At 53.1% G+C, this 25,246-nt stretch overlaps 2 protein-coding genes across 6 annotated transcripts in view; one reads left to right on the top strand and one right to left on the bottom strand.

The window, feature by feature from the left end:
• The window catches only part of ENO1 (enolase 1), a 172,475-nt gene that overhangs the window by 59,605 nt on the left and 87,624 nt on the right, over positions 1-25,246 (top strand). The gene's annotated exons all lie outside the window — the stretch shown is intronic.
• On the bottom strand, positions 280-23,022 carry SPSB1 (splA/ryanodine receptor domain and SOCS box containing 1). 5 transcript variants are annotated; one of them, XM_074558420.1, is made up of 3 exons: positions 22,818-23,022; positions 6,166-6,970; positions 280-2,201 (listed from the first exon to the last, which is right to left on the bottom strand). In XM_074558420.1, the coding sequence occupies exons 2-3, from the start codon at positions 6,857-6,859 to the stop codon at positions 2,074-2,076; spliced, it is 822 nt and encodes a 273-aa protein (XP_074414521.1). In that variant the 5' UTR covers positions 6,860-6,970; positions 22,818-23,022; the 3' UTR covers positions 280-2,073. The 5 variants fall into 5 exon arrangements, with proteins under 5 accessions (XP_074414521.1, XP_074414519.1, XP_005493862.1 ...); XM_074558418.1 differs by lacking the exon at positions 22,818-23,022 and adding an exon at positions 22,290-22,510; XM_005493805.4 differs by lacking the exon at positions 22,818-23,022 and adding an exon at positions 21,771-22,071.

Below are 25,246 nucleotides of genomic sequence, written 5' to 3'. Positions count from 1 at the left end.
ACAAAGCATCACCACAGCTGGAAAGAAGGCACAGCAGCAGCAAGCAGTGCAAATCCAGCTGCAAATCCAGCTGCAAACCAGAACCCAGGGCTGTCCCATCCCAGGTCACACCCAGCTCCATCCCTGAGGCACTGAGGGGCTGCACACACATTTCAGATGCAAACTGTTATTTCTCCAAGCCTGTCTGGGCAGGCTCCCCAGGAATAAACTCACTGCTCGTGCAGAAACACAGCACAAAGAAACCTGATCATCTCATGCAAATAAACCCCACCACTGAGCAATATTTAATAAAGTTTATTAGGTTACTGAGTGCTATCTACAGTCATAAAATAGAAAGGATTTTAAACGGTACAGAGTCATGTCCTGGTGAGGTGAGGAGAGATGGAAGTGAGGGAGCACAAAGGGCAGCAGGAGTAGGGAGAACACAGCTTCTTCCCTGCAGCTCTGGAAGACACTGGTTCGAGTTGAAGGCAACCAAGCAGGGCTCCATACACTGGATTTTGTGTCCCACCCTGCAACAGAAACTAGTACAAACCCCTACGTTGAAAAAAAAACCTCATAGAATATTAGAATAAAAAAGGGGCACATCACACCCCACCCAGTCTTGGCACCAACTCTGTGCTTTAAAAAATATACTATGCAAGTAGTTTATTTTCAAAAAGGTACCCTACAGCAGCTGTTTAAAACATGTTCTTATACATACACCCCACATATATATATTAACATTTTCAACCACTAAACTCATTTGTACCTACACAAAACTGAAGGGATAACTCAAAAGCAAAAACAAACAAAACAATCACACAAACATTTTTCAAGGAAAAAAAACCACACAAAGAAATGTGCAAAATAACCCCAGAAAGGCAGCATAGTAACCTGTGGAGAGGTCAAGAGAGCAGCTCCTGCTAACAGAGGAGTGTCACCTCTTTACTTGGCTACTGAGGATCTATTTGGGATGTGCTGATTTTGCCTGAATTGCTCGTCCTGTTTATTGCAGCTCTCTCCTGCTCCCCAGCTCTGGAGAGGTTCAGTTCCCTCTGCTGTGCCTGTCTGAGCCCTGGGGTTGCTGCTGGAGCCCCTGAGAGCCCTCGTGGGGGACAGAGGGCAGGGAGCCCCTCTGCTGCAGGGTGTGGGGGGATTGGGGTGCTCTGGGACAGACTGAGCCTGGCTTGGGTGGATTTCAGCAGCTCATCAGGGAGAGAATTCCCTGGCAGTGCCATCAGAGAACGGGGAGGTGGCTCTGAGGGTTGAGCAGGGGACAGGAGCTGCAGCTGTGACAGATGTGTTACAGATGTGTGACACACACAGCTGGGTGACAGCTCACACACACGGTCCCAGCCCAGCCAGGGACCACAGGGCAAAGCTGCAGCTCTCAGCAGGAAGGAGGAGCGTGGGGACACAGCCTGACTGCAAAATCAGCTGTGAAACCCCTGGGAGCAGGATGAGCACTGGTGCTAAACAAGGCAGCAGGAGTCACCACCTGTGAGACAGCAACAGAGCAGGGTGAGGATCCCAGCACAGACACAGACATCAGCAACACAACCACCTTCTCCAGGCTCAGAAGGGTCCTGGTGGAGGAAGGGCTCTTGGTTTTGGCGTTTCAGGGCTTGGGGTTGTACTTTTTTATTTTTTTGGCTTTTAAAAACTCCTCAATTAATTCTTTATGGTACTCCAGACTCTTTCCAACTCTGCTGGCCATCCTGAGCCTCTCCCTTCTCAGGACGTGGTCTTGACAGTTGCATTCCTAATGCCTCCTCTTCCTCAGATCACGTTTGAATTCTTACTTTTACCATTATTCTTTTCTCACCATCCTTCCCTTTGGCTGGAACAGAACCATTCCCCTGAGCCCAGGGAGGCAGCACAGCCTCTCCCAGGAGGAGAGGGGAGCACAGGGCTCTGGCAATGTTCCTCTGCTCAGTGTGCTGGGGCAGGGGCTCCCGAGCAGCAGAGCACTCAGCCCGGGAGGCTGCAGCGGCGGCAGCAATGCAGGGATGCAGGGATCCATCCTCGGCCATCAGCTCCAGCAGGGCAGGGCCCGGGGCAGCTCCATCCACCTGTGTGCTGGCGCTCGGCTCACTGGTAGAGCAGGTAACTCTTGAGGGAGGCGGGCAGGGGCAGCGTGGGGATCTCGGCCAGCCGCTCCTTGCCCAGCGCCAGGCGCACAGCCCGCCGGCACAGGTCCATCAGAGGCAGGGGCTCAGCTGGGGACAGAGCAGAGACATCAGCAGCCCTGCCCGGGGGAGCAGCCTCACCCGCCCACCCTGCTGCTTGCAACCCCCAGGGAACTCCGAGCAGGAGCACTGAATGCCCAGCACAAGGTGCACACTCGCACACTCACCCTGCTGCTTCTGAACACCCCAGGGAACTCTGAACCAGAGCACTGAATGCCCAGCACAAGGTGCACTCACCCTGCTGCTTGTAAACCCTCCCAGGGAACACTGAACCAGAGCACTGCACACCTGGCACAAGGTGCACACTCACCCGGCTGCTTGTAACCCCCTGAGAACATTGAACACCTGGCGCAAGGTGCACACTCACACACTCACCCTGCTGCTTCTAAACACCCAGAGAACACTGAACCAGAGCACCCCAAATGCCCAGCACAAGGTGCACTCACCCTGCTGCTTGTAACCCCCTGGGAACATTGAACACCTGGCACAAGGTGCACTCACCCTGCTGCTTCTAAACCCCCCAGAGAACACTGAACACCTGGCACAAAGTGCACGCTCACCCACTCACCCTGCTGCTTGTAAACCCCTGGAGCTCTGAGCAGGAGCACTGAAGCCCTGGCAGGTGTGCAGCCCCTCAGCCATCCACATCTCCAGCCCACCAAGCCCTCCAGCAGGGCACCAGGTGTGTCTGCAGGCCACTCCAGCCAGTGAGTGAATGGAACAACCCCACAGCAGCAGCTGGAAGTTCCTTCTCTGCAATTCCAGCCAGAACACACCTTCCAGCTGATGCCTCTTGCTGCAGTACCCAGAGCTTTGTAGAGTGACAGCAGCCAGAGCCTCAGGGGTCTGGGTACCCTGAAAGCAGCATGATTTACCTCACACAGGAGGGGAACAGCTGCCAGCCCCTCACTTACACTGCAGAGCCATCTGTCAGAGCTCTGCACCCTGACAGTTCCCTCCCGTGTCACAGGCCCAGGAAGGATACAAGCCTTTGGCTATCTTTTTCTGCATCCTGTACTTAACCCCCTGAACAAGATAATACAAGTTTTTCAGGAATGGCACACGGGGCCTTGGCTGCTCAGGAGTCACTCACAGCAAGAGGGGACTGAGGTCAAAGCCAGGCTGAAACACCCCAGCTGCACAGGAGGAAAACATCACTGCTGAGCTGCCAGAGCTCACCCTGACCCCTGAGGGGCTCCTCCTGCCCCATCCAGGGCTGACACATCCCAAAGCAGGTAACTGCCATCCTTCCGTGGCCTGAGGGCTCTGCTGCACCACCAGGGAGCTGCCTTTGCTCACTGAAAGCACCCACAGACAGGTGAGTTTGGCTCAGAAGCTGCAGCTTCCACAGCTTTGGCAGATGCCTCCAGCTCCACAATACATGAACCTGACTTGCCAAGCCCAGCATCCCCACTGCTGCTCTGTGTCACCTGTCCTGTGCCCAGCGCTGCCCTGTGTGCTGCTCAGCCACCCCAGGGTCCCTGCTGCCCCTCCCCGGGCACAGACACTCTGCTGCTCTGCCCTGAGCCTGGCTGGGCACTGCACAGAGCCCCAGCACTGGCAGCACGCCCTGGCACTGCCCATTCTGAGCACTGGGGCACAGACTCAGGGTCTGCATTCAGAGCCTGCCCCAGTTCTGCCTGCCCTGCACAGGGACAGCAGGGACAGAGGCAGTGCCCAGCAGCACCCCCAGCACAAGGGGCCTGACCCCCAGAGCCTTCAGGTACCCACAGCACAATCACATTTCAGTTCAGGGGCCTCTAAAGGAGAGGCTCTTCCACAGAGACTCAGGTCTGTCCTCACCTGGTCTGCACTGAGCGGAGCAGCAGAGAAAGCACACACACACACACACACAGAGCTGACCTCCTTCCATTCACAAGCACCACAATAATCCCTGGACAGGGCTGCATTGAGTGCTCACGGGTGCTCAGAGCCAGACACCTTCTTTCTGTCAGTGCCAGAACAGCATCCATCCCTGCTGGCCTGCTGCCCACGGTTCACTGCTCAGCCCAGGGCTCACACACAGCTCCAGCCTGGAGCCCTTACCCAGCCCAGGGCTCACACAAAGCTCCAGCCCTACCCAGCCCTGAGCTCACACCACAGCTCCACATTCACTGCCCTGGAGTGGAGCTGCAGGGCTTGGCTTGGACCCTGCCATGATGCTCACAGGGGTCCCAGGAAGGGAAGAGATGAGGATCTGACTCTATATTTCAGAAGGCTTGATTTATTATTTTATGATATATATTACATTAAAACTATACTAAAAGAATAGAAGAAAAGGTTTCATCTCAGAAGGCTGGCTAAGCTAAGAAAAGAAAGGAATGAATAACAAAGGTTTGTGGCCCGGACAGAGTCTGAACCAGCTGACTGTGACTGGCCATTAATTACAAATATTTACATGAGACCAACCACAGATGCACCTGTTGCATTCCACAGCAGCAGATAACCATTGTTTACATTTTGTCCCCGAGACCTCTCAGCTTCTCAGGAGGAAAAAATTCTAACAAAGGAAAGGATTTTCCATAAAATGTGTCTGTGACAGGGCCCTGCAGCAGAACCTGGCTCCTGGAGCTGCTGTGGAGAAAGAGCTGGGCTTTCTTTGGGTGAGAAAGGGCCCTGCCAAGAGCTCTCTGCTTGGTCTTGCAGAGCTGAAGTCTATTTCCCAAAGCACCTGCAGGTTTTGCTCCTGCCCCTTTGCAAGGCTCTCCTGGTCACTCTGACAGCCCAGTTCTCTGCTGGCAGCTCTGTGGCACTCAGGGTTTGCCAGTGTGGACACCTCCTGCACAAACACAAGAGCCCTTGAGCAGACACTGCTCTGGAATGCAGGGGAAACTGCTCCTCATACCAATACTGCCAAATTTATTTCACTAGTGACATAAATCCAGATTTTAATCCACTTCCTTCACCTCTCTCCTCCACCCTACCCAGAAGACTGAGTCACAGTCTGGCCCCATGGGAACTTCTGACTATGAGAGATAACAGACTTTAGCACATTTGGACAGCCAAATTTATTACTAAGCTTAGCTGGAGACTGATGTGCCTGTTAGTAAAGGGGCTGGCATGTGAGCTGGGCTGACAACAGCACCCAGCCCCTGCTAGACACGAGCACACCCTGCCCTGAGAGGGACAGGGGAGTGAGCCACCTTCTGAGAGATGGAAAACATTCCCCTTTTCTTAGAGGGGAAGGTCTGTCCCTGTTCCTGCCTGCAAGGGATTTTAAACATCCCCTTGAAGGAAGGGGATTGTTTCAGAGACTGTTTTCTGTAAAGAGACACCAGGATTGCAGTGCCAGTAACGCAACTGTCAGAATTCTGGTACCAATACAAGGTTTCCCATCTCTAGCTGGACAACTGGCATCACATCCTGCCACCAAACCACGTCCCCAGACCCTGCCTGCTGCCTGCAAAGTGCCTGGTGACAGCACAGGTGTGTAGACAGACAGACAGACAGACTCTGTTCATTGTCCATGGGGGAATCACAGCTGCACCCAGCAGTGCTGCTGCTGACACAAATCCTCCCCTGTCACAGACACCTTCCATGAAAAATCTTTTCTTTAAGATTTTTCCTCTTGAGAAGCCTCAAGTACAAAATGTAAACAACAGTTACCTGCTGCTGTGGCATGTAACAAGCGAATCTGTGACTGGTCTCATAGAGTTGTTTCTAATTAATAGCTAATCATGGTCAGCTGGCTCAGACTTTGTCCGAGCCACAAACCTCTGTTATCATTCTTTTTTCTATTCTTAGTTAACTTCCTAATAAAATTGTTTTCAGTATAGTTTTAATATAATATATATCATAAAATAATAAATCAAGCCTTCTGAAACATGGAGTCAGATCCTTGTCTCTTCCCTCATCCTCAGAGCCTGTCAACACGGTCACACACCCCACTGCAGGAAGAGGAGAACCCGGCCCAGGATGGTCCAGGATATGGCATGGGATGGTCCAGGATAGCCCAGCAGGGCCAGAACAGGGCCAGAACAGGGCTCATACTCACGGTCCAGTCCGTTCAAGTAGCACATGCGGATCTCGCAGTGGCCCCACACGGCGCTCACCACCGGGTACAGCTTCTTGCCCTTGAGCCCGCGGAAGGCCACCCCCATGTACTGCCCGTCCACGATGAAGCTGAGCGTGCCATCGTCCATGTCCAGCACCACCAGGAAGGAGTCGGGCACGATGAAGGTCTCGTCGGGCTCCAGGAAGGCGGGGTAGGTCTTGCTGGGCTGGTTCTTGCCGTCGTGGTAGAGTCTGTTGCGGCCCAGGTCCCAGCCCCAGGACTCGTGGTTGTTGCCCACCAGGGTGGTGTAGCCCACGGAGTGCAGCGGCGCCTCGGCCGTGGCCACCCCCACGACGGCGTGGGTGCCGCGCTGGCGCATGGCCCAGGTGATCTGCCACACGTGCAGCCCCCGCGTGTAGCCCACCTTGCCGCGGATGGCGTCCGTGCTCTGCGCCACCGGGTGCCGGTGGAACATGAGCTTGTCGTCCTCCTTGACGAACACGTTCAGCGAGCGGTCGTCGTTGTTCCACGAGTGCAGCAGCTGCACCTCGTAGGACACGGGGGGCATGTCCAGCAGCAGCTCCAGCCGCGTGGGCTTGCTGTAGTCCAGCCCCTGCAGCTCCTGCTTCAGCGGCCGGTACACAGGGTCCCTCATGTCCACGGTCTTGATCCCCCCCGTGACCTTCTGACCCATGGCTGGCCTCCTCACAGGCTCATCGATTCACCTGGCAGCTCCTGCTGTCATCCAGCCCCGCAGCAAAGGCTGCCAGGAGGCTCTGTCCAGATGTGCACCGCTCAGGATTGCCTAATGGACGGAAAGAACAACAAGAGACGAGTTAAACATTAGCACGCTCAGCGCTGTGTGCCACACTCGCAGAGCACAGCGTTCAGCTGTTTGTCCCAACAAGGTGTTTATCCCAACAAGGAAAGAAAACCAAGAGATGAGTTAAACATTTGCACGCTCAGCGCTGTGTGCCACACTGCCAGAGCACAGCGTTCAGCTGTTTGTCCCAACAAGGTGTGCTCCCTTCCCACCAGCTGGCCTCGGGTGCAGGGCTCAGGAGACAATTCTCTGCAGCTGAGTACCTCGGGGCCTGGCTGCCAGTCCACAGCAGCAGCCCAAAGCTGCTGGGGGACCCTCATCCCAGCAGCTCTGGCCCCTCCAAACCCCTGCAGCAAGGGCAGTAAACCTTTGCCTGGCTCGTCCCAAGTGAGCAGCTTCTCTTCTCCAAGAGGGAAAGAAATCCCCAGTTGCAGAGTCCAGGGGGAGGAGCAAGATCCTTCCCACAGCTGAGCAGATTTCCTTCCAGATTGCAGAGGAACCTCGGAGAGGTCTGAGCCAGCTTGGCCAGAGAGCCCTGCTCGCTCTGTGCACCTCTGCTCCAGCACTGCATCCACTCCAGTGCCTCTGCTCTCACTCAGCAACACAAACAGCCCTCTGTCACACAGCTGCCAAACTGGGGGCAGCTATTAGGAGAATTAGGAGTGGGAGGGGTGCAAACGAGCTTTCTAAGAAAAAAAAGTGTTATTTTAACATTTCCTGAAGTGAGGCAATCATGCAGCGCTCCTGCCAGCTACAGTCACAACACTTACTCACAACCAAGGACCTCATCTGGCATAGAAAACAGAGCATGAATCAGATCTGGTTTAAAAATAAGATTACTGGACATCAGCAAGGCTCCAGCTAGGAGGTGAACAGGGAGGGCTCACTGTGTTCTGGGTTAGGGGTGAATTCAGCAGCTTCCCCACAGTCTTTTCCTACCAAGGTATGCCATTGGAACAGTGAGCTAAATCCCAATTCTTAAGTTACAAGAGACATGACTATTTTTTCTTTCCTTACCCACTTTTTAAAAAAATCATGAATGGAGAGGAAAATGCCTGAGATTCTTTGAAAGTTACATCCCAATGCACAAGATACAGTACTGATATTTCAAACTATTGAGGGACCTCAGATGTTGGGCACGGAGACAGAAGATGCCATTTAAATAGGCTCCAACCATGTTATCAGCTGCTGAGATGACCACCACACATCCTGGAAGTGAAATAAATGCCATCCACAACATCCAAACAAATCCTGGCCTGTGTAAGCCAGCTGGTCACCAGCTGAAAAAAGGAATACCAGCAGAACCAGCTGAGGGAGAGCAGCAGGGGATGGCAGGGCATGCCATGGCTGAGCTGCTGTGCCCCATGAGTTTCCATGGCTCACAGCCCCTCAGGAACAGCAGCATCTCCAGCCAAGGCATCCCCAGAGCAAGGCAAAGCAGACACCAGCTGAGCTTCCCCAGGACAGGCAGGTTAAAGCTGACCCAAAGTGATTTTGGAAAAGGTTCAGAGCAGGCTCCTTGCTCAGCTGGGATGAAACCAGACAGCAGCACCAGGTGAAAGCCCTGGCATCCCATGCCTGAGGCACATGGACAAAAGCTGACAGCAAGGGACTGGCAAGGCACACGTGGGAGTCCACAGGCAAATCCAGCTGCTGGAATTTTGATTAGGATAAGGGAACAAAACATTGGCAGAGGGAGGAGAGGCAGAGATTTCCTGTGCAGTACATGTGAGAGCACAGCATAGGAAACAAGACCCAAAACAAAGCAGGCTGCAGGAGTGCAGACCTCTTTGAAGCACACAACACCCAGGAGAAGCGAGGGAACACAACCGTGCTCTTCATTAGCAAAACAATGCCTTGTTCATTGTGGCTTTCTGCCTTTTGCCAACATAAGCTCCATCATATTTCTCCGAGGCTGCTGCAGCAGGAAGGGAAAGGGAATCACCCCAGGGAGATTCCAAACACAGGCACCACTCATCCCCTGCACTGCTCACAGCAGGTGAAAGCCTATGGCCAGAATAAAGAGAAAGGGGTGAAGAAAGGGAGAAGGTTGAAGCAGAGGGTGGGTCAGAGTGAGAGCAGGGCAGGTACAGCCAGCCCATGCCAGGACTGAGTGCAATACATCTCCTTGTTAGGGCAGGGCAATAATCCCTGCCCACAGCTGGCTCTGTGCTCCTGGCACCAGGCCTGGCACTGCAGAGTGGCACCTTGCCCTCTGCCAGGAGCACAGTGATGCCCTCATCTCCTGAAAGGAACAGCCTCTGCACGCACAAGACAATGCAGGCACTCTCCTGCAGCAGGAGGAGACAGAAAGGCTCATCCTGTGAAATTAAAGGATTAATGCCCTGGGCAGCCCCACAGAGACACAGCCAGCCATAAATGAGCAGACAGGCTGGGGAATGAGCTGCTGCAGGTTTAAGTACAAATGTAAACACTGAAAGTGCTTTTATCTGTCTTATCAACAGCTCAGGCTTGCGGCAACTCTGCTCTGCTTTGCCAACACCAGCTCATCCCCACTCCTGCTCCCTGCTATTGTCAGTTCCATTGTTAACCTCATGGGCTAAAAGTACAGGCAGTGAAATCCTAAGGGTGCCTCAGAGAAAAGGATTCCCTGCTATTTTCAGTGAGAATCAGCCCTCCCTTCCATTTAGGTGTTCAGAGCAAGGTGTCAGTTTGCCGTGCTGGAAGGAAATGCCAGGCTCCAAAACAAGTGATGGTGCAAATAGATCAGGGCAGGAGACAGCAGAGACACTGAAATGGAAGGAAAATCCTACTGTTAAATAGGAGAACACAGCTCTGCAAGCAAGGCACTGCCTGTGCCAGGCAGAGCTGGTGCCCAGCTCAGGAACTCTGGTCCCTCTCAGAGTTTGTCCCTCCCTTGCCCTGCACCCACAGGACACCTGTGTGCAGCACCAACAACAGGAACACTCTAAGGATCCTCAGCTCCTTCATTCCTGATCCACTTTTACTTTATTTCTACAAGTCAGTTTACTGTGGCTTTATCTCCTTTCCATAAACTCATTAGGTGTACTTGTACAGATAAGAGGCCAAACCTTTACACACCTCACAGACTCTGGGTGCTCTGCAGACAATGAATCAGAGCCCTGCCCTAGAGATTTCCAGCCTGGAACACACCTCAGCAGAAAAGGAGATATATATATATATATATATATATATATATACTGCACATGGTCAGGAGCCTCTAACAGCACCAAACTCAGCCCCAAAGAGCCAGGACACCCCATTTCACCTGCTCCTAGTTCAATGCCCTCTCACCCATCCCTCCAGTGATGGTTCTGGCACACTCAGGCAGCTCTGCTGAACATTTCTGCTGTTTTGGCAATGCCCTCTCACCCATCCCTCCCGTGTCTGGCTCTCCAGAACACAGCTCTGAGGTTACTCACAGCAGCACGTCTGAGTCAATGAAGAGCTGAAGCAAAAACCACCACCCAGCCTCAACCAAGCCACTTGCGAGACACTTAAATTTCCACTGTCCACCTACCCAGCCAGTTCCTGTGAACTGCAATGCTGCACAATCTGGCAGAAAATAACTCTAGGCAACAGGAGAGAGCTCACTCTGCAAAGTATTTGTAAGGATGGAAGCGACTCAGGAGCAGTTCCTGAAGTTTGTGCCAGAGATCTTCTCTCCCATTGAAGGCAGGTCACAAACAGCAGTTTTGGTTGCAGAGAAAAATAATTTCTTTAAATGAAACAAGGGAACTCGGGCTGCCTTTCCTCACAGAGGAAGTTCAGTGGATGTTTCAAAGGTCATCAGGCTCCTTCCAGCTCTGCATAAGGTAACTCCTGAATGTCAACTGCTCAGGTGGGAAAGGCACAGACATCCCACACCCCCAATTTCCTTAGGTGCACCCAAGAGATGCGTCCACAACCTGCTTGCAGACTAAAAACCATCACAAATCAGTCCCATAAGCAACAGGAGGAAAGGTCACAGGCAGAGGTTCATATCCACAGGTCCACCTTCCTTACACCTCTCTACCTGTCCACCTTCACCTGATTTTCCCTGTGTTATGGACACCTTGCACACAAGCCCTGCTGATTTTCCCTGTGTTATGCAGATCTTGCACACAAGCCCTGCTGATTTTCCCTGTGTTATGGACACAGGCCTTGCACACAAGCCCTGCTTCCAGAGGAAGCCTCCCTACCCTCCAAGGCTGAAGCCTGTGCCTGGCACATGGCAAACACAACCCCAGTTTTATAACCCAGCAGCACTGAAAGGCCTGGTCAGACTGCCCTGTTTGCTGACTGCTTTTCCCTGCAGCACTGGAGCCATCTGAGGCTGCATTTAGAGAGGCATTTCCTGCACAATTAAACCACCGTGAATTTTAAACAGTAAATGTTTATGTTCTGAGCTATTTGCATTAAAGAAGCTCACATAATCCAGAACAAGCCACCCTCTTGCACAACTCCCTGCTTTTTGTTATTTCCCCACTTGATTTGCAGCCTGCACTGCTCACTGCCCATCCCTCATCTCTGTTTCACTAGCTGGGTTCATGAGTTTTGTCAGATAATGAGGGGAACAGTGGAAAGAATGAAGTTTGATATTTCTACCTGTGCCCAGAGTTTCCACTCTTGTATCAAAAGCAATTTTTGGCTGTGGCCAACACCACCACCAACCCATCAGGACAAAACTCCGGATAACAAAGCACAGCTCTCCCCTAAAACAGCTCATGAATTCATTTTTTAACAGAAACCCACGTTCTCAGCAGCCACCTACCAGAACTGCCCTGTGTCCCTTCCCAGGTGACAGCAGGGCAGAGCATTTCCCAAAAGATGCATTGAAAACATCCACAGGGGAGTGTGAGGAGTCAATCCCTGCTCCTAAAGGCAACACAACATCAGTGTCAGGAGCCACAGACCCAGCAGGACCCCTCCTGTCAGGTAAAGCAGTTGTAGCTGCAGCTATTCTAATATTAAGTTGTTCAGTTACTGTCTCTTCCTTTTTTCATTTAAGGATGTCACAAGCACTGCTAACAGTAAAGCAAAAATCCCCAGAGCAGAGCAGCTGCCAAGCACCAGATTACTCAGCCTGTTACTCCCAAACACGTTTATTGTGTCTGAAGCTGCAGCACATGTATTTACATCAAACACATCCCTGCCAGAGGGGAAGTTGTGCAAGTGTCTGGTCCTGCTCCTCGCTGCAGAGACAGCACTGCTGAAATCTGGGCCAGGCACTGGGAACAAACAAATCCTGGCCCATTGCAAGAGTCCCACCAGGAGCTGGATGCTGCTCTGATCCAGAGCCAGAGCAGCACATTCAGCAAAAGCAGGGCCTCGTGGTGCACAACTGAAGTTCTGCTCCATCCCTGCTGCACTCCAATTCTGTTTTCTCTCTCACCAGTTTACTCCTGTAAACCTTCAAAACCAGAGCCTGTCCAAGTCTGGGCAACCTGTTCCAAAACTTCCATACTTCTGTTCCAAAACTTCTCATTCTTGGGGTTAAGCATCTTCCTCCCTGTCCAAGTCATTCCAGCCAGTTTCAGGTTGAATTTTGTGCTCATCCTCAGGTCAAATAACTCCTAAACAAGTGAATTCAACCCCTTGTCCCAGCTGTTAGTGCCTTCACACCCCACAGCAAATTACTCTAAGCAACAACCATGGATCAGTTCACGTGCCTTACTGCCTTACCTTGGCACATGGAAAATCTCAGCATTCCTCTGTAATATTCACCCAGATCTCTCCATCCTGGGCTTCCCAAGTGCTGAAGAACAGGACTGAGGCTGCACCCTTGTATGAAGACCCCAGTGGATCCTTCACCCTTTGAACTGCAGATTCAGGTTCTTCCTGTCCTGAGGTCTGTGGAGTCTGAGGCTGCCACCACAGAGGACAAAACCTCACAAGAGGAGACAGCTGAGTCACTGAGGAAGTGACTTTTTTCATAGTGTTTGGGAAACCATTCTGTTCACTTAGCACAAGGATGTTTTCAGAAGTCACCACCCTGCGATGCACCCAGAGCAGGGGCTCCTCACAGCTCCTTTAAGGCAAGAACCCCAGAGCCTGTCAGACCCTCCAGCAGCTGCCCAGAGGCAAAGCCACCTGCCAAGGTGAGTTCCAGCAGGTATTTCCCTGGCCCTGCTCTGAAATGAGATCCTGGGCACAGTCGAAATGCCCCTGCTGCATCACAGGGTTCCTGTAATGTGCTGAATGATGACAGCAGCATCTTCTCTGCCATGTCCTGGCCACTGGCCAAGCCAGCCACAGACTGGGCTTAGGAATTCTCCATTCCTGGTACAGTCTTGCTGTCCTCCCTCTGAGGATAGACAGCTTTCAACCTCCCCCTTGGAAACAGCCCTCACACCACCTCTAGGAAGCACTGCAGGAACAGGGCTGCGCTTTTTAACTGGAAAAGATGGAAGCCGAAATCTGGATGCTCACACAGAGCTGCTGCTCAGGACAAGTCCTTGGAGGCAGGGCCAGCTCTGGGCACGGATTGCTGCAGTGCCACAGCCCTGCCTGTGCTCCCCCAGCCCCTCCTCACCTCGGGCTGCGGTTGGCACCCCTGAAACTGCAGCTGTGAGGAGAGCATCCTGCACACATCCTGTGCATGGCACCAGTGTCTGGCACCTCCTCTCCCACCTGCAGCCTCCCCCTGCACCTCCCAGGCCAGAGGGAGCCACTGGAGCTCCCAGGTGAGGAGGGGTCTGCACCTTCGCCTGTCATAGCAAGCAGGGCTCAGCAGCTCCCAGCCCTCATATTTGCTTCCAAGGAACGTGGAATTACCTCCAAGATAAAACCAGCAGTTTTGTTAGCAAAGTTAACTGGGTACTTTGCTTTGAAATACAGTTTCTTCCCCTGCATCAAAGGGCTGTTAATTTTAGTCTTGTAGCAAGAAAAAATAAGTAGAAGAAATGAAAGCAGCATCTGCTTGGAAGAGATGAATGCAAGATAAAAGGTGTCTGTGACAGAAAGCTGGCAGCAGCCTTATGTTTTCTATTCAAGTTAAATCTGGGAACAACAACCACCCTTAAACATAACAAAAGCTGTGGAAAAACCCTTTCCAAATCCAACAGCATCGCCAGAAGATGCAATTTCTCTTCTCCAATCACTGCAGCAGCCAGTTGAGGTGAGGAGCCCAGACAAACCCAAGCTTGCAATACCAGGGTCAGGTCACCGAGACCTCGGCTTGCTCAAGGCCACAACGTCCCTGCTTCAGCCTCCAGCTCCTTCTCCCTTCCCCAGGCCTTCAGAGCTTCCCAGAGGGCTCCCAGAGCAGAAGGAAGCTCCCAAGTGCTGAACCAGGAGGATATTCCTGGCAGAGAGATTGCACAAGAGAGACTGCTCACACTGCCAGCTTTACTGGAACACACTCAGCAGCTCCCCAGAGCACAGCATGCCGGGACCAGGCTGGATTTCTGACTTGTCATTAGCCAAAAAAGTTTAATGACACGGTTGGGCTCTGTGTTTAGCTATAATTGACCTGGGACATCCCATAATTAGGAGGAGACACTGCACATCTCGCTGGGGCTGGCAGCGAGCACAGACTCAGTGATGCAATGCTCTGCTTTCCCCATCACCTGAAAGGGTCCCTGGAAAGGGCTGTGGTGCTCTGAGACAGGCAGGGTGACCCAAAGCCTTTGGCTGCCTTCCTAAATCATCCACCAAAAGGCTCCACAAAGCAGCAATTCTGAGAAGCTTTTCTAGCTCTCCTGCTCAAAGTTTTATCCCTGTAAAAGCTCAACCAGACAAATCAGATTTGCAAGTGCAGAGTGCACCAAAAAGAGGAGGATAAAAGCACATTATTCAAACTGTGGCTGCAGGAATGCACATGCTGCTTTCAAAGGCATCTGCACGGTAAGGTGGCCAGATATCCCAGAGCAACTTTTTCCTGGAAATAGCGGTTGTGGCAATACAGAACAAATGTTTTTGCCAAAACAAGTGACCAGGACATGCACTGCAGCATTGCTCACAGTAGCGGCAATACTGCTTCAAGTGGGAAGGGGAGAAATTTGCCCCTTAGCCTTACTGGGACACACTCAGAAATTCACTCCTAAGCAGCAGCTTCACAAGCTTGAGCTCTGTAAATGAAGTGATATTTAAAGTGGTTTCCTCACCACCTCCAGTGTGCACCATGTCCTGCAGGGGAGGAAGGAGCCAGCCATGCTCAGCAACTGTGGTGGCGACAGGGAGTGCTAGGGTGGCTTTTATCCCTTCTGTTTCCCCCTTCCAAACGCTCTGACACCACCAGGAGCCTGAGCAAGCAGGGTCTGAAGAACACACATGTCCCTCCTTCCCTCCCTGGGGCTCCTCAGCAGACTAAACTGCGGCTTTCCCCTCTCAAACAACAAAATTCCATACCTGTAATTATGCCAACAGCTTTCTGCTGTGACTATCCAGACTTGGCCGTCCTTTCCACGAGGGAGAGGCACAGAGAGAGAGCTCTGCAGTGCAGGAGACAGTGATGGAACACTCCTGAGCCCTTATCTGGGCACTCCACAGCTGCCAGCACTTCCAGCTTCAAAGGCAAGACAAAGGCTGCTCAGCCAACCTATCCTCCCCACATACCTCAGCCACCACAGGTCCTCATCAGTCAGCATGCCTCCCAAAGAAGTGTTTAACATAAACATTTGGAGAGTCACTTCATTCCTGGTGAACCCAGCTATTTGATGTGGGCCACGGAAAGCTCCCATGACATCAATGGAAAGTTTCCAGTCAGAAAACCAGGGCTGAGACAGATTAATAGAAGTTAAGAAATAGGGATGAAGCAGCATTGTAGAAACAGGCAAGAGATCTGTTCTGAAGCAAGATGCACTCAACATGCTCAGGAACAAGCAGAAGAGAAGCTGCCTTGCTTTTTCAAAGTTTAGAGATCAAGAGCAGCAGTGATAAGGCAGTTGTGCTGTCTCCACTGTCCAGGCTTCTGTCTTTTCTGGGCTGCTCACTCTCAAAGTGTGTTCAGCTGTTTCTTGGCTGCTGCTGAAGCTCTGATTCCTCCTTTGGAGCAGGCTGGATGGCTTGGCCAGGATTTGCTGTGTGCAAACACCAGTTTGAAAGCAGTGAGAAAGCCACTGCCACCCACCAGCCCGTGCACCACAACCTCCCAAACACAGGACAGATGTAAACTGTCTGGAACAGCCAATGTCTGGAACATCAAACAAAGCCACCACATCCAACAGCCTTTTCCTCCATTGAAACCTCACACCAGACTAAACTCACCTTGAGGTTTTATTCCTGCAGTCAGCTCATCACACTGCTACTGCTGACATTCAATGGAAGCATCACCTGAACCTGCCCAGGTAACACCAATGCCTTGGGGACACCAGCCAGGATGGACAGAGCTGGCTGTGGAGCTGTTCACCCTGGAGAAACCCATCTGAGCACAGATGATTGGGCTGCCCAGCTCTTTGGTCAGGCTCCAGGCCAAACAGGGTTCCATGGAGGGCCCTGCAACGCCACCCTGTCCCTGCTGCCACCCTGCCACCTGCTGGGCCATCAGCTCTGTACCCCTGGACCCCAGGATCACACCTGGCACCACAAACCTGGGTCAGACCCCACTCCTGCACAGACTCCTCCTGTGGCCTCTCAGGTGTGCCAGAACAAGATTTGAGAGCACGCTGAATGTTCTCCTGTTGAGAAGGGTTTTATGCCAGTGCAATCCCTGCTGGGCACCTTGAAATGGAGATTCCCATGAGGTCAAGGATTCTTTCAGAGCCAGTCCAGACTGAGGATTGGGTGGAGTTTTTGCCAAGTTTGAAGACAGCCTAATCCAAATAACATAAGAGCACATGCCTCTGAACAAGTGCTGGTTGTGGCACCTTCCTCTCCACTGAGTGACTGTAAGCTTCAAGCCCATTTTCCCATCCTAAACACACAGGGGGGTTTGTCCTCAGCCCTAATGCACAGCACACTGCTCTCCAGTGCCCACCTGCATCAAGAAATATCTTCCACCTAAAGCTCCAGGAGCCACTCAATTCTGATTTCTGACCAAAACTTGCAACTGATGTGGGCACTGCTCCTTCCAGGCAGTCTGCCCAGGCGTCCCCTCCCTCTGGAGGTGTTGACACACAGAGCTTGTGCCTCCTGCAGATCCAGTTCCGTGTCACACCAGGCTCTCTCAGATTACCCAGATAAAGGCTGGGATTTAACTGATTGTTACTCATGCCACAAGTGCAGGTTTGGGCACTGTGGGCACTCAGGACCTGCCCCTTCCAAATATCACCAGAGGCAGCATCTGCAGCCACCCTGCTAGCCAGGACACCAAGTGTCAGTGAAACCGCTCTCCATTCCCTCCAAAGCTGCTCCTTGACACACTTTAAAAATCCAACTATTTAGCAGCTTGTTGGATCACCTGAAGATAAATTAACTAAGGCAGCCATCAAGAAATGACAGTATCCAAATCCCACGATGGAGCTCAGTCACTGATCCATTAAAAACCATAAGACACACAGCTTGCCCTTTTTCCTCTCCCCATCTCAACCTCCAGCAAGTCAAACGCACAGCTTGGAATCCCAGAAGCACAGTTTGGTGCATGGAACCCCATGCACAGCCCCAGAACCTGGCAGTGACACCGTGGGGACACCAGGGAGCCCTGACAGAGGGGACAGCACATGCAGCAGCCCATGTCTGTCACACGAGCCCGGAACAGAGAGTCCCAGCATCTCCATTTCCTGCCCACAGGCACCAAGCCAGGTACTTTCTGGATGCACACAGCCCTTCTCAGCACAAGGGTCAGCAGGTTTGCTGTGCAGCTGTTGGAGTTTACAGGAACTGGGAGCAGACAGGAGCCCTCCCAGCCCAGCTCAGCCCTCACCAGCTGCTCACACAGCCCTGAGCGTTGCTTTACATGGGCACCTCCTGAGCCTCCAAACCCCAGATGCAGGACTGCCCTGGGGGACAAAGCAACCCTTCCCTCACTGCCCACATGTAAACATGATGGTTCAGCCTTAAAAGAGCACTGACAATCAAGGGAGACTGAATATCAAGGGAGATTCTCCACGTGGAGCTGCTGCCAGCACAGCACAGCACAACCCCTCACACCCAGCATCCCCAGTCTCAGCAGCACAGGCTGCTGTGTGGAAGCATTTCAAGAGCCATTCTTGTTCTCCTCTCAAAGCTGCTGTCCCTGCAGCACAGAGCCTGATGTGCCACCAGCAATGAGTTAGGGCAAGAGCCACACTTTGGCCTGCTACTAACCTCCAAACATTATAGCCAGGATGCAGGCATTTTTCACATCTCTGCTTTAGGTAGATTTTCAGTTACAAGAGGCCATTCAAACCAGAATTTATCCACGGAGAAGCTTGCACCAAGAATTTCTAAACATCTGAGACCAATGTAGCCTTCTCATGTAGAGAACTGCTTGGCCTTACCCCTTGCTTGCTTTTCTTGGCACTCCACCATCCGTGGCTCACGTTCTTCAGAACGAAGTTGTTTCTGCAGTTTTTGTGCAACTGAGTGCCTTTGTACATTTATGGTGTCAAGGCCCCATCTGGGATCTCCTCAGGACAGATTCCTGCCTTGATAACATACCAGCTCTCCAAAGAAAGCAGTTTGAAGCTAACATCCACACAGCTGCTCTGACTTAGGAGCTTCATCAAATTCCCCTTCCAGGCGAAAAGAAAAAGCCCATGTTTGGTAACTCCATTCAGACATCACCACCTTCTGCCCCAAAGCTCTCAATGGCTCTCACCCTGCTATCTGGCAGATGGTGCTGCTTGTTGGGGTCCTTTTGTTTGTTTGTTTGAGTAAAAAGCTTTCTCCTTACAGAGAAAGCTTTGTAAGAGAACAAAGAAATGTGTCACTTTCTCCTCCCAGGGGAAGCTGTACTGTTACACAGCAGCAGCACTGCTTCAGCTTCAAGTCTGTCTTCCCATGTGAGTTTTTTCTGTTCTAGAACAAAGCCACGAGACAAGGCAATATCAGCGAACAAGGCCCTCCAGCCTTAAAGAAAAAAGCTAAAGCAAAGCCACGTGGCTGTTTCTGTACCAAATGAGGAAAAGATGCTAACCCAAAACATTCTGAATCTGACCTGCAATGCTGCTAAGTACAACACACAAAACACCAGAAGGGAGGATGACAAGGCATCTTCCACGTGGACACTGGCAAGCCCATGCCTTGCCAACCCCAGCCCCTCACTGTGCATAGATAACACATTTCCCATCTTTTCCACCCCACTGCCAGGATGAGCCACATGGCAGAGCCCATAAATAAAGCCTGGCATTGGCATCCAGCCCAGCCCAGCCAGCAGGGAAACACTCCCTGGTTCCTCTGGGAGTGCCCAGGGAGCGGTGACAGCAGGGCCACACATGGAGGGGATGAGGAAGGAGCAGCCTGCAGCCTTCATCCCTCCAACCACACTCCCTGGGGCACACACACACCCTGCCAGCTCGGCACAGCTGCCCTGCACACTCGGAGCAGGACAGATGTGGCACAGCTGTCCCCAGCAGCAGCAGCACTCACACTGCTCCTCCCTGTGCTCCAGGACATCCTCCTTCCCTCCCCTCTTTGCTAAAGCCCTGAAGGGCTCTGCCAGGGCAGCCTGCAGCCCCAGGGCTGGCACAGCTGACTCAGGTTCCCTGGCACCGAGGGTTCTGTCAGTGCCTTCCCCACCACACCAACCTCACCAGGGAAATTTCTTTTGTATCTCCTTCCCTCAAACACTCCAGGGTTCAGGCAGCTCGTGCCACCCCAGAGCTACAGATAAAAGCAGCTCCTGCACCAAATTAACACCCAGGAGGAGGACTTTTCCTTTTGCTGTAAAAAGCACTTAGTCTGCAAGAGAATTTTCTGACCAATGCCACAGACCAATTTACTTGATCCCAGGAGTTTCCAAAGCATTACCATTAAGGGCAGAGCAGCGCAGAGTTAAAAGGGAATGGATGTTTTAGTAGTCCCTGGGAAAACACAGTTAACAGTGGCACGTTTTCCCCACCATGTGCTTGGAAACTATTATTTTTTAGCTGTATTTTCTCACACTCAGCAGAGAGCATTTGGCCATTACCTGTAGCCCACATCCCATCTTTGTTAAGGACAGCTGCACTCTTCCCCCAGCAATTATTCATGGAAACAGAGGCAGCTACAGCAATTACTCACATGGAGTAACTCAAGGGAAGATTTCTTTGTTTTCCAGAGCACTGCAGTAACTGAAAGTGAGTCAACACCTTGACATGAGCTCATTCTGCAAAGGCCACCAGCAGAGGAACCCAGTGGCTGCAGTCTGGTACCAGACACTTACTCACTTTGACTCTGCAGGCACCACAGAGCTTTGTCTGAGAGCAACTGGCGTCTGACTCGTGACTTGGCAGGGCCAGCTGTGGGCATGAGCTCCATCACACACCTGGAGACACAAAGGAGGGGCAGCAGCTCCACAGGCAGCAGGTTTGGGGAGCTCAGAGCTCGGGCAGGGCTGCCAGCTGTTCCTCACTGCTGCTATGCTGAGCTGCTCTGCAGTTAATGCGTGTACAAGGCTCCTGCCACAGGACAGGAAGATAAACTCAGCCCAGCTGGAATCGTCTCACTGGTGCTCCCTGCCAGCCCCAGTTAATCCTCAGCACTGGGTGACTCCAGGCTCAGTAAATACAAGTGTGCTAAAGCCCAAAATTACAGCCACCGCTTGCCCTGGCCTCTCAGAGCCCACCAGATGCCAATTCCAGTGTATGCAGAGGCATCAGCCACAAAATGTGGCCAAGACACAAACCTCAGAGAGCCACAGAACATACTCCATCCCACATCTTAAATTCTTCAAAAGCCACATTGTGACTTGGAGTATTATCTGTCAGCACTGTCTGCACTCAGTCCCAAACCCTGGCACAGTGTCCTCACTGGCTCATCAGCTACGGATCTTTAATTCCAGGAACTTAATGAATTCTTAATTAGCCCTCACAAGACAAGCAGACCTTGCAGACTGCTTTCACTTTTTCTGAGGATGGGAAATAGGGTCCAGGGGAAAAAAGCAATGCAGAGACAGGAGAGCAACAAGCAGAGGCCATTCCCCAGCCCCAGCAGCAGCACACAAACACAGCACGTAGCAGTTCCTGGAACACCAGCCCACGTCCCAGCAGCAGTTTACAAACAAGCCCCAAAGCACATCAGAGTGCATTTCAGTAACCTCCCGAGCAGAGGAGAGAGGCTGCAAGAGCTGCTGCACTGCAACAGCCCAGCATCCCCTGAGGAATGCACTGAGACACTGCTGCAGCTCATCCCCTGCCTGTAAGGGGGGTGAGGAGCAAATTGCTGCTTGATGCATCCATCAGCACCACTACTGAGAGCCCTGGCAGGGCCAGCAGGGTGACACGGTGACAGGGCAGCCCAGGGGAGATGCTCCGGTGCTTCTGCAAACAGCAGCACGGCTCTGTGGCATGCCGGGCTGTTCCCTTATTAACTCACCACGGAAATATCCTTCCTTGCAGGCTGGGAGAGCCACTCTGACCATCCCACTCTCACTGCAAGGCCCTGGAGGCTCTGCATAGCTTACACCAGCAAGACTGAGCTGGCTGTGCTACTGAGCTTTGCAACGCTGCATCTGGTGTAGAAACCAGATGTCAGAGGGGTGGGAAAGGCACAGATTACTCCTGGGACAAAAGGTTCATTGAGCCATCCTGCATCACTATCATGGAAAAAAAACAAAAAAAAAAGAAAGAGGTGATCTGTGTCCAAGGAGCTACTCCCATTTTTACAATCGTGTTGTAAACTTCCTTATCTCGTGCCACGGCTGAGACAATTGACAGTTTTTGAATCAGGCACGGCCACCAGGCACCCCGGCTGCCCACTTTAGCCCGGGAATAAGGACAAAACACGGCACAGTCCAGCAGGAGGCTACAGCAACACTGACCTTATCACAACAGCCCAGGTCCTCCGGATAGAGGATTATGTAAGGCCCCGCTGAATTCGCAGAGGTTTATGTAGTAAGCAAAGAGACACACCAACCAGACCTTGTACGGTGTGCTCCGGAGCCCGCGCGGTAATTTACCGACCCTGAAGGAACAGCCCCGCTGCCCTAGCGAGCGATCCGCACCGCTTATCGGCGTTTGCTCTCCGAGCCCGCACACGGCACCGGGAACGGCAGCCGCCCCTCCCGCGGCATCCCCGGCGCGGCCGCGGAGCCCCGGGGCCAGCACCCCATCAGTGCCCCTCATCCCATCACCGGCGCCCCCGGGCCCCCTCGCCCCATCGCCGGTGCCGCTCCCCACTGCCAGCACCGGGCCCGGCAGGGCTGCGGCCGCCGCTCGGCCTCGCCCCGGCTCCGCAGCTGGCACCGCCCGCGGGCCCTGCCCGGCCCCGCTCGGCTCGGCGGGCACCGAGCGCGGAGAGGCCGCGGAGCCGCCCCGCACCGCCCGCCCCCCGCTCCTACCGTGCCCGGGCTGCCCGCCGGACCATGGCCCCGCTCCGTGCCGTGCCCGGGCAGGCCGAGCCCCGCGCCCGCTGCTCCCGGCGCGCCCAGCGGGGCCGGGCCGGCATCACATGGCCCAAATAGCGCCCGGCGCGGCCCCGCTCCGCCCCCGGCCCGGCCCGGGGCGCGGCCGCTCCGCCCGGGCAGCGCCGGCGGCGGGCGGGGCCGGGAACGGAGCGGGGCCGGGCCGAGAGCGGGGCCGGGCACAGAGCGGGGCTGGGCACAGAGCGGGGCTAGGGAGCGGCGGGGCCGGGAACGGAGCGGGGCCGGGCCGAGAGCGGGGCCGGGCACAGAGCGGGGCTAGGGAGCGGCGGGGCCGGGAACGGAGCGGGACCGGCGAGGGAAGCTGCATAGCCGGGCCGGGAACGGAGCGGGGCCGGGAACGGAGCGGATCCGGGGCGCTGCCGCCGGAGGAGGTCGCGATCGCGGGGCACAGCGACAGCCCCGCAGCGACGGCCCCTGCACCCATCCGCGGCCCGCTGGCGGCACCGTTTCTGTGTGAGATGTGGGCTGTTCCGTGCTGTTGTGCTACTCCAGCCCGTTTCTGTGTGAGATCTGCGCTGCTCGGTGCCGTTGTGCCACCCTGGCTCCAGGCACGGCTGGCATAGCGGGCAGCCCCGGGCGTGGCGCTGGGCATCTCCGGGCACTCGGTGACGGCTCCATCCTCGGTGTCCGCACAGCCACACAGAGTTCCGCATTTCTCCTCAAAAAGGGGGATCGGGCACGGGAAGGGGCTGCCCAGGGAGGTGGCGGAGTCTCCGTGCCCGGAGGTGTTCGGGGAATGCACTTTGTGCCATGCTCCGGTTGATGGTGTTATGTCACAGGATGGACTCGGAGATCTCAGAGGTCTTTTCCAACGTAACCCATTCTGTGATTCTGTGATTCGTTTCAGCCACTCCTGGGAATGTCTGTTTGCATTTTAAAGACTCATTTGTTTACTGAAATAAACCTGGGAAATACAATTCTGTTCATTTCAGTCCTCATTATAAAAACAACCCTGTGGACAAACCTGACCCGGTATTGCCCCTTTGAGATGATGAATTTTTCAGTGTTTCCAGACAAAAAGACTGGTTTGTAGCAATACTGCTCAAGCTGTAAAGCCGTGGATTGTCATAAATTCAGCAAGCCATATTGCATGGGATGCCTCCAAGGACCACCTAGGAGCTGCTGCAGGAAGTGGTGTGGGTGATTCAGAGGTGGCAGCCTGCCATCTGAGTCACTGTGGAATCAATGCCCTGCATGCTGCTGCAGTTATTGTTCTTGGGGATTGGACACGAGCATGGCTCTTGACATTTCTCATCACTGATGGTCATGGGGCACATGCAAAAAAAGAAAGCACAATTAATTCACTAATTTGTTGAGTATATTTTGATATCTGTGGGAAATAGTTGCTCTATGCCAGCCACTGTGGTCCTTCAAAAAAAACCCACATTCTCATCAGAATAAATTTATTACTCTAGCTGACCAGAAACACCGGGGAGATTGTAGATACAGCACAAATATGTTCTTTCACACCCTGCAAAATAAAAATAGAAGGGTTTATGTCAAACAGATATATATTGGGTAGCTTTTTCAAAACTACTTTGTTCCGACCTGGTCCTGCTCATATTTAAGTTACTTTGCCCCACTAATTTCAGGGAGAAGCGGGGTGGAGGAGTGAGAGGAGCAGCAGGGAAGCTGCAGGAAACCAGACGTGACAAGTGCTGAAGCAGAACTTCTCAGCTTTGTGGTGGCTTCTCGCCAGATGAGATCACAGCTCCTATGGAATCCTGTCTGCTTTTATTTCCTTAATATTTGACTTTCTTGCTTCCTCAAGAAGCAGGAATTGCTAATCTTCAGTCACTTGCTTTGAGCACAGTCTGCAGCTCAAACCACAGCACAAACAGCGGCAGAAAGGGGTGACAGACAGGGGCCAGTGTTTGTGGCCTGCAGTGGGATCCCTCTGACTGACTGGGGATGGAGCAGAGACTTTTCCAGCTCAAATCCTTGTGAATTTATGCTGAGACTATTAAAGGAAGGTGGGAGGAGGAATGGCTTGGCATGGCTGCTTCCTTGTGGTCAGCACCCAGCAGTGTAGATTAGCTCTGGGGTCTGGATGGGGATGAGCATCCTCCTTCTGACAACCGCGTCCCTTTGGAATGTCTGAAGCTGAATATTCAAATCCTTTGGTCTCCCAGCATGGACTGTGAGGCTGGGACAGACTCTGGAGTGACACTGCCCCTGCTGCAGAGGGGATCCTGTTGCTGTGCCCTCTGTGCCCAGGGCAGAGGGAGAGCAGCAGAGCAGCCACTCTGCCCCAAACACGTCCCTGGTGCCTGCAGGCTGTGCCTGCGGGCTCGGAGGGACACAATGCAGCACAGAGGGACAATGAGTGCCTCTAAGTGCGGCCACAAAGCCACAGCAGCCCAGTGTGCTGCCGGACAGAGGGGCTGTGAAAACAGAGCCTCACCAGGGAGAAACGCTGCCAAGCCTGCCCAGAGCACAATCAACAAACCCCAGCTGGAAGATGGGGTGGAAAGGGGAGTAAAGGAGAGCGGGATGGAGGAGGAAAAAGAGGCGTTCCCCAGGGGCACTTTGCAGGAAAAAAAGCGGTTATCTTCATTTTAGTGCCTTCTTGAGAACTGAGATATCAGCACAGCCAGCACAGCACTGCAACACAAGTAAATGCAGCTGCTGAATGAAATTAAACGCCTCATAAAAAAATAAAGATAAAAGAGTAGAATCCAGGTATTTTGCTTTACATTCACCTGGAGAGCAGAGTCGTGCTGTGATGTCTCCTCTCATGACTCCTTTGCCTTTCTGTCTTAGCACAGGGTGCTGGATGTGAAGATGCCTTAAAGGATGGAATATATGTAATGGAGCACAAAGATGCAGAATTACTCTTTAAATAGAGTGCTCCCCTACTTAGAGCAGCACTT

Source organism: Zonotrichia albicollis, chromosome 25, assembly GCF_047830755.1.
Source record: "Zonotrichia albicollis isolate bZonAlb1 chromosome 25, bZonAlb1.hap1, whole genome shotgun sequence".
Lineage (NCBI taxonomy): Eukaryota > Metazoa > Chordata > Aves > Passeriformes > Passerellidae > Zonotrichia > Zonotrichia albicollis.
The sequence above is the reverse complement of the archived record's forward strand: the minus strand, read 5'-3'. Positions and strand labels throughout refer to the sequence as shown.

Excerpts from the sequence above, each read along its gene's own strand:
- SPSB1 (XM_074558420.1), bottom strand. The coding sequence starts at position 6,859 with ATGGGTCAGAAGGTCACGGGGGGGATCAAGACCGTGGACATGAGGGAC. Across the intron at positions 2,202-6,165 it reads CTACTTGAACGGACTGGACC|CTGAGCCCCTGCCTCTGATG; the intron begins GTGAGTATGAGC and ends CTCTGTCCCCAG.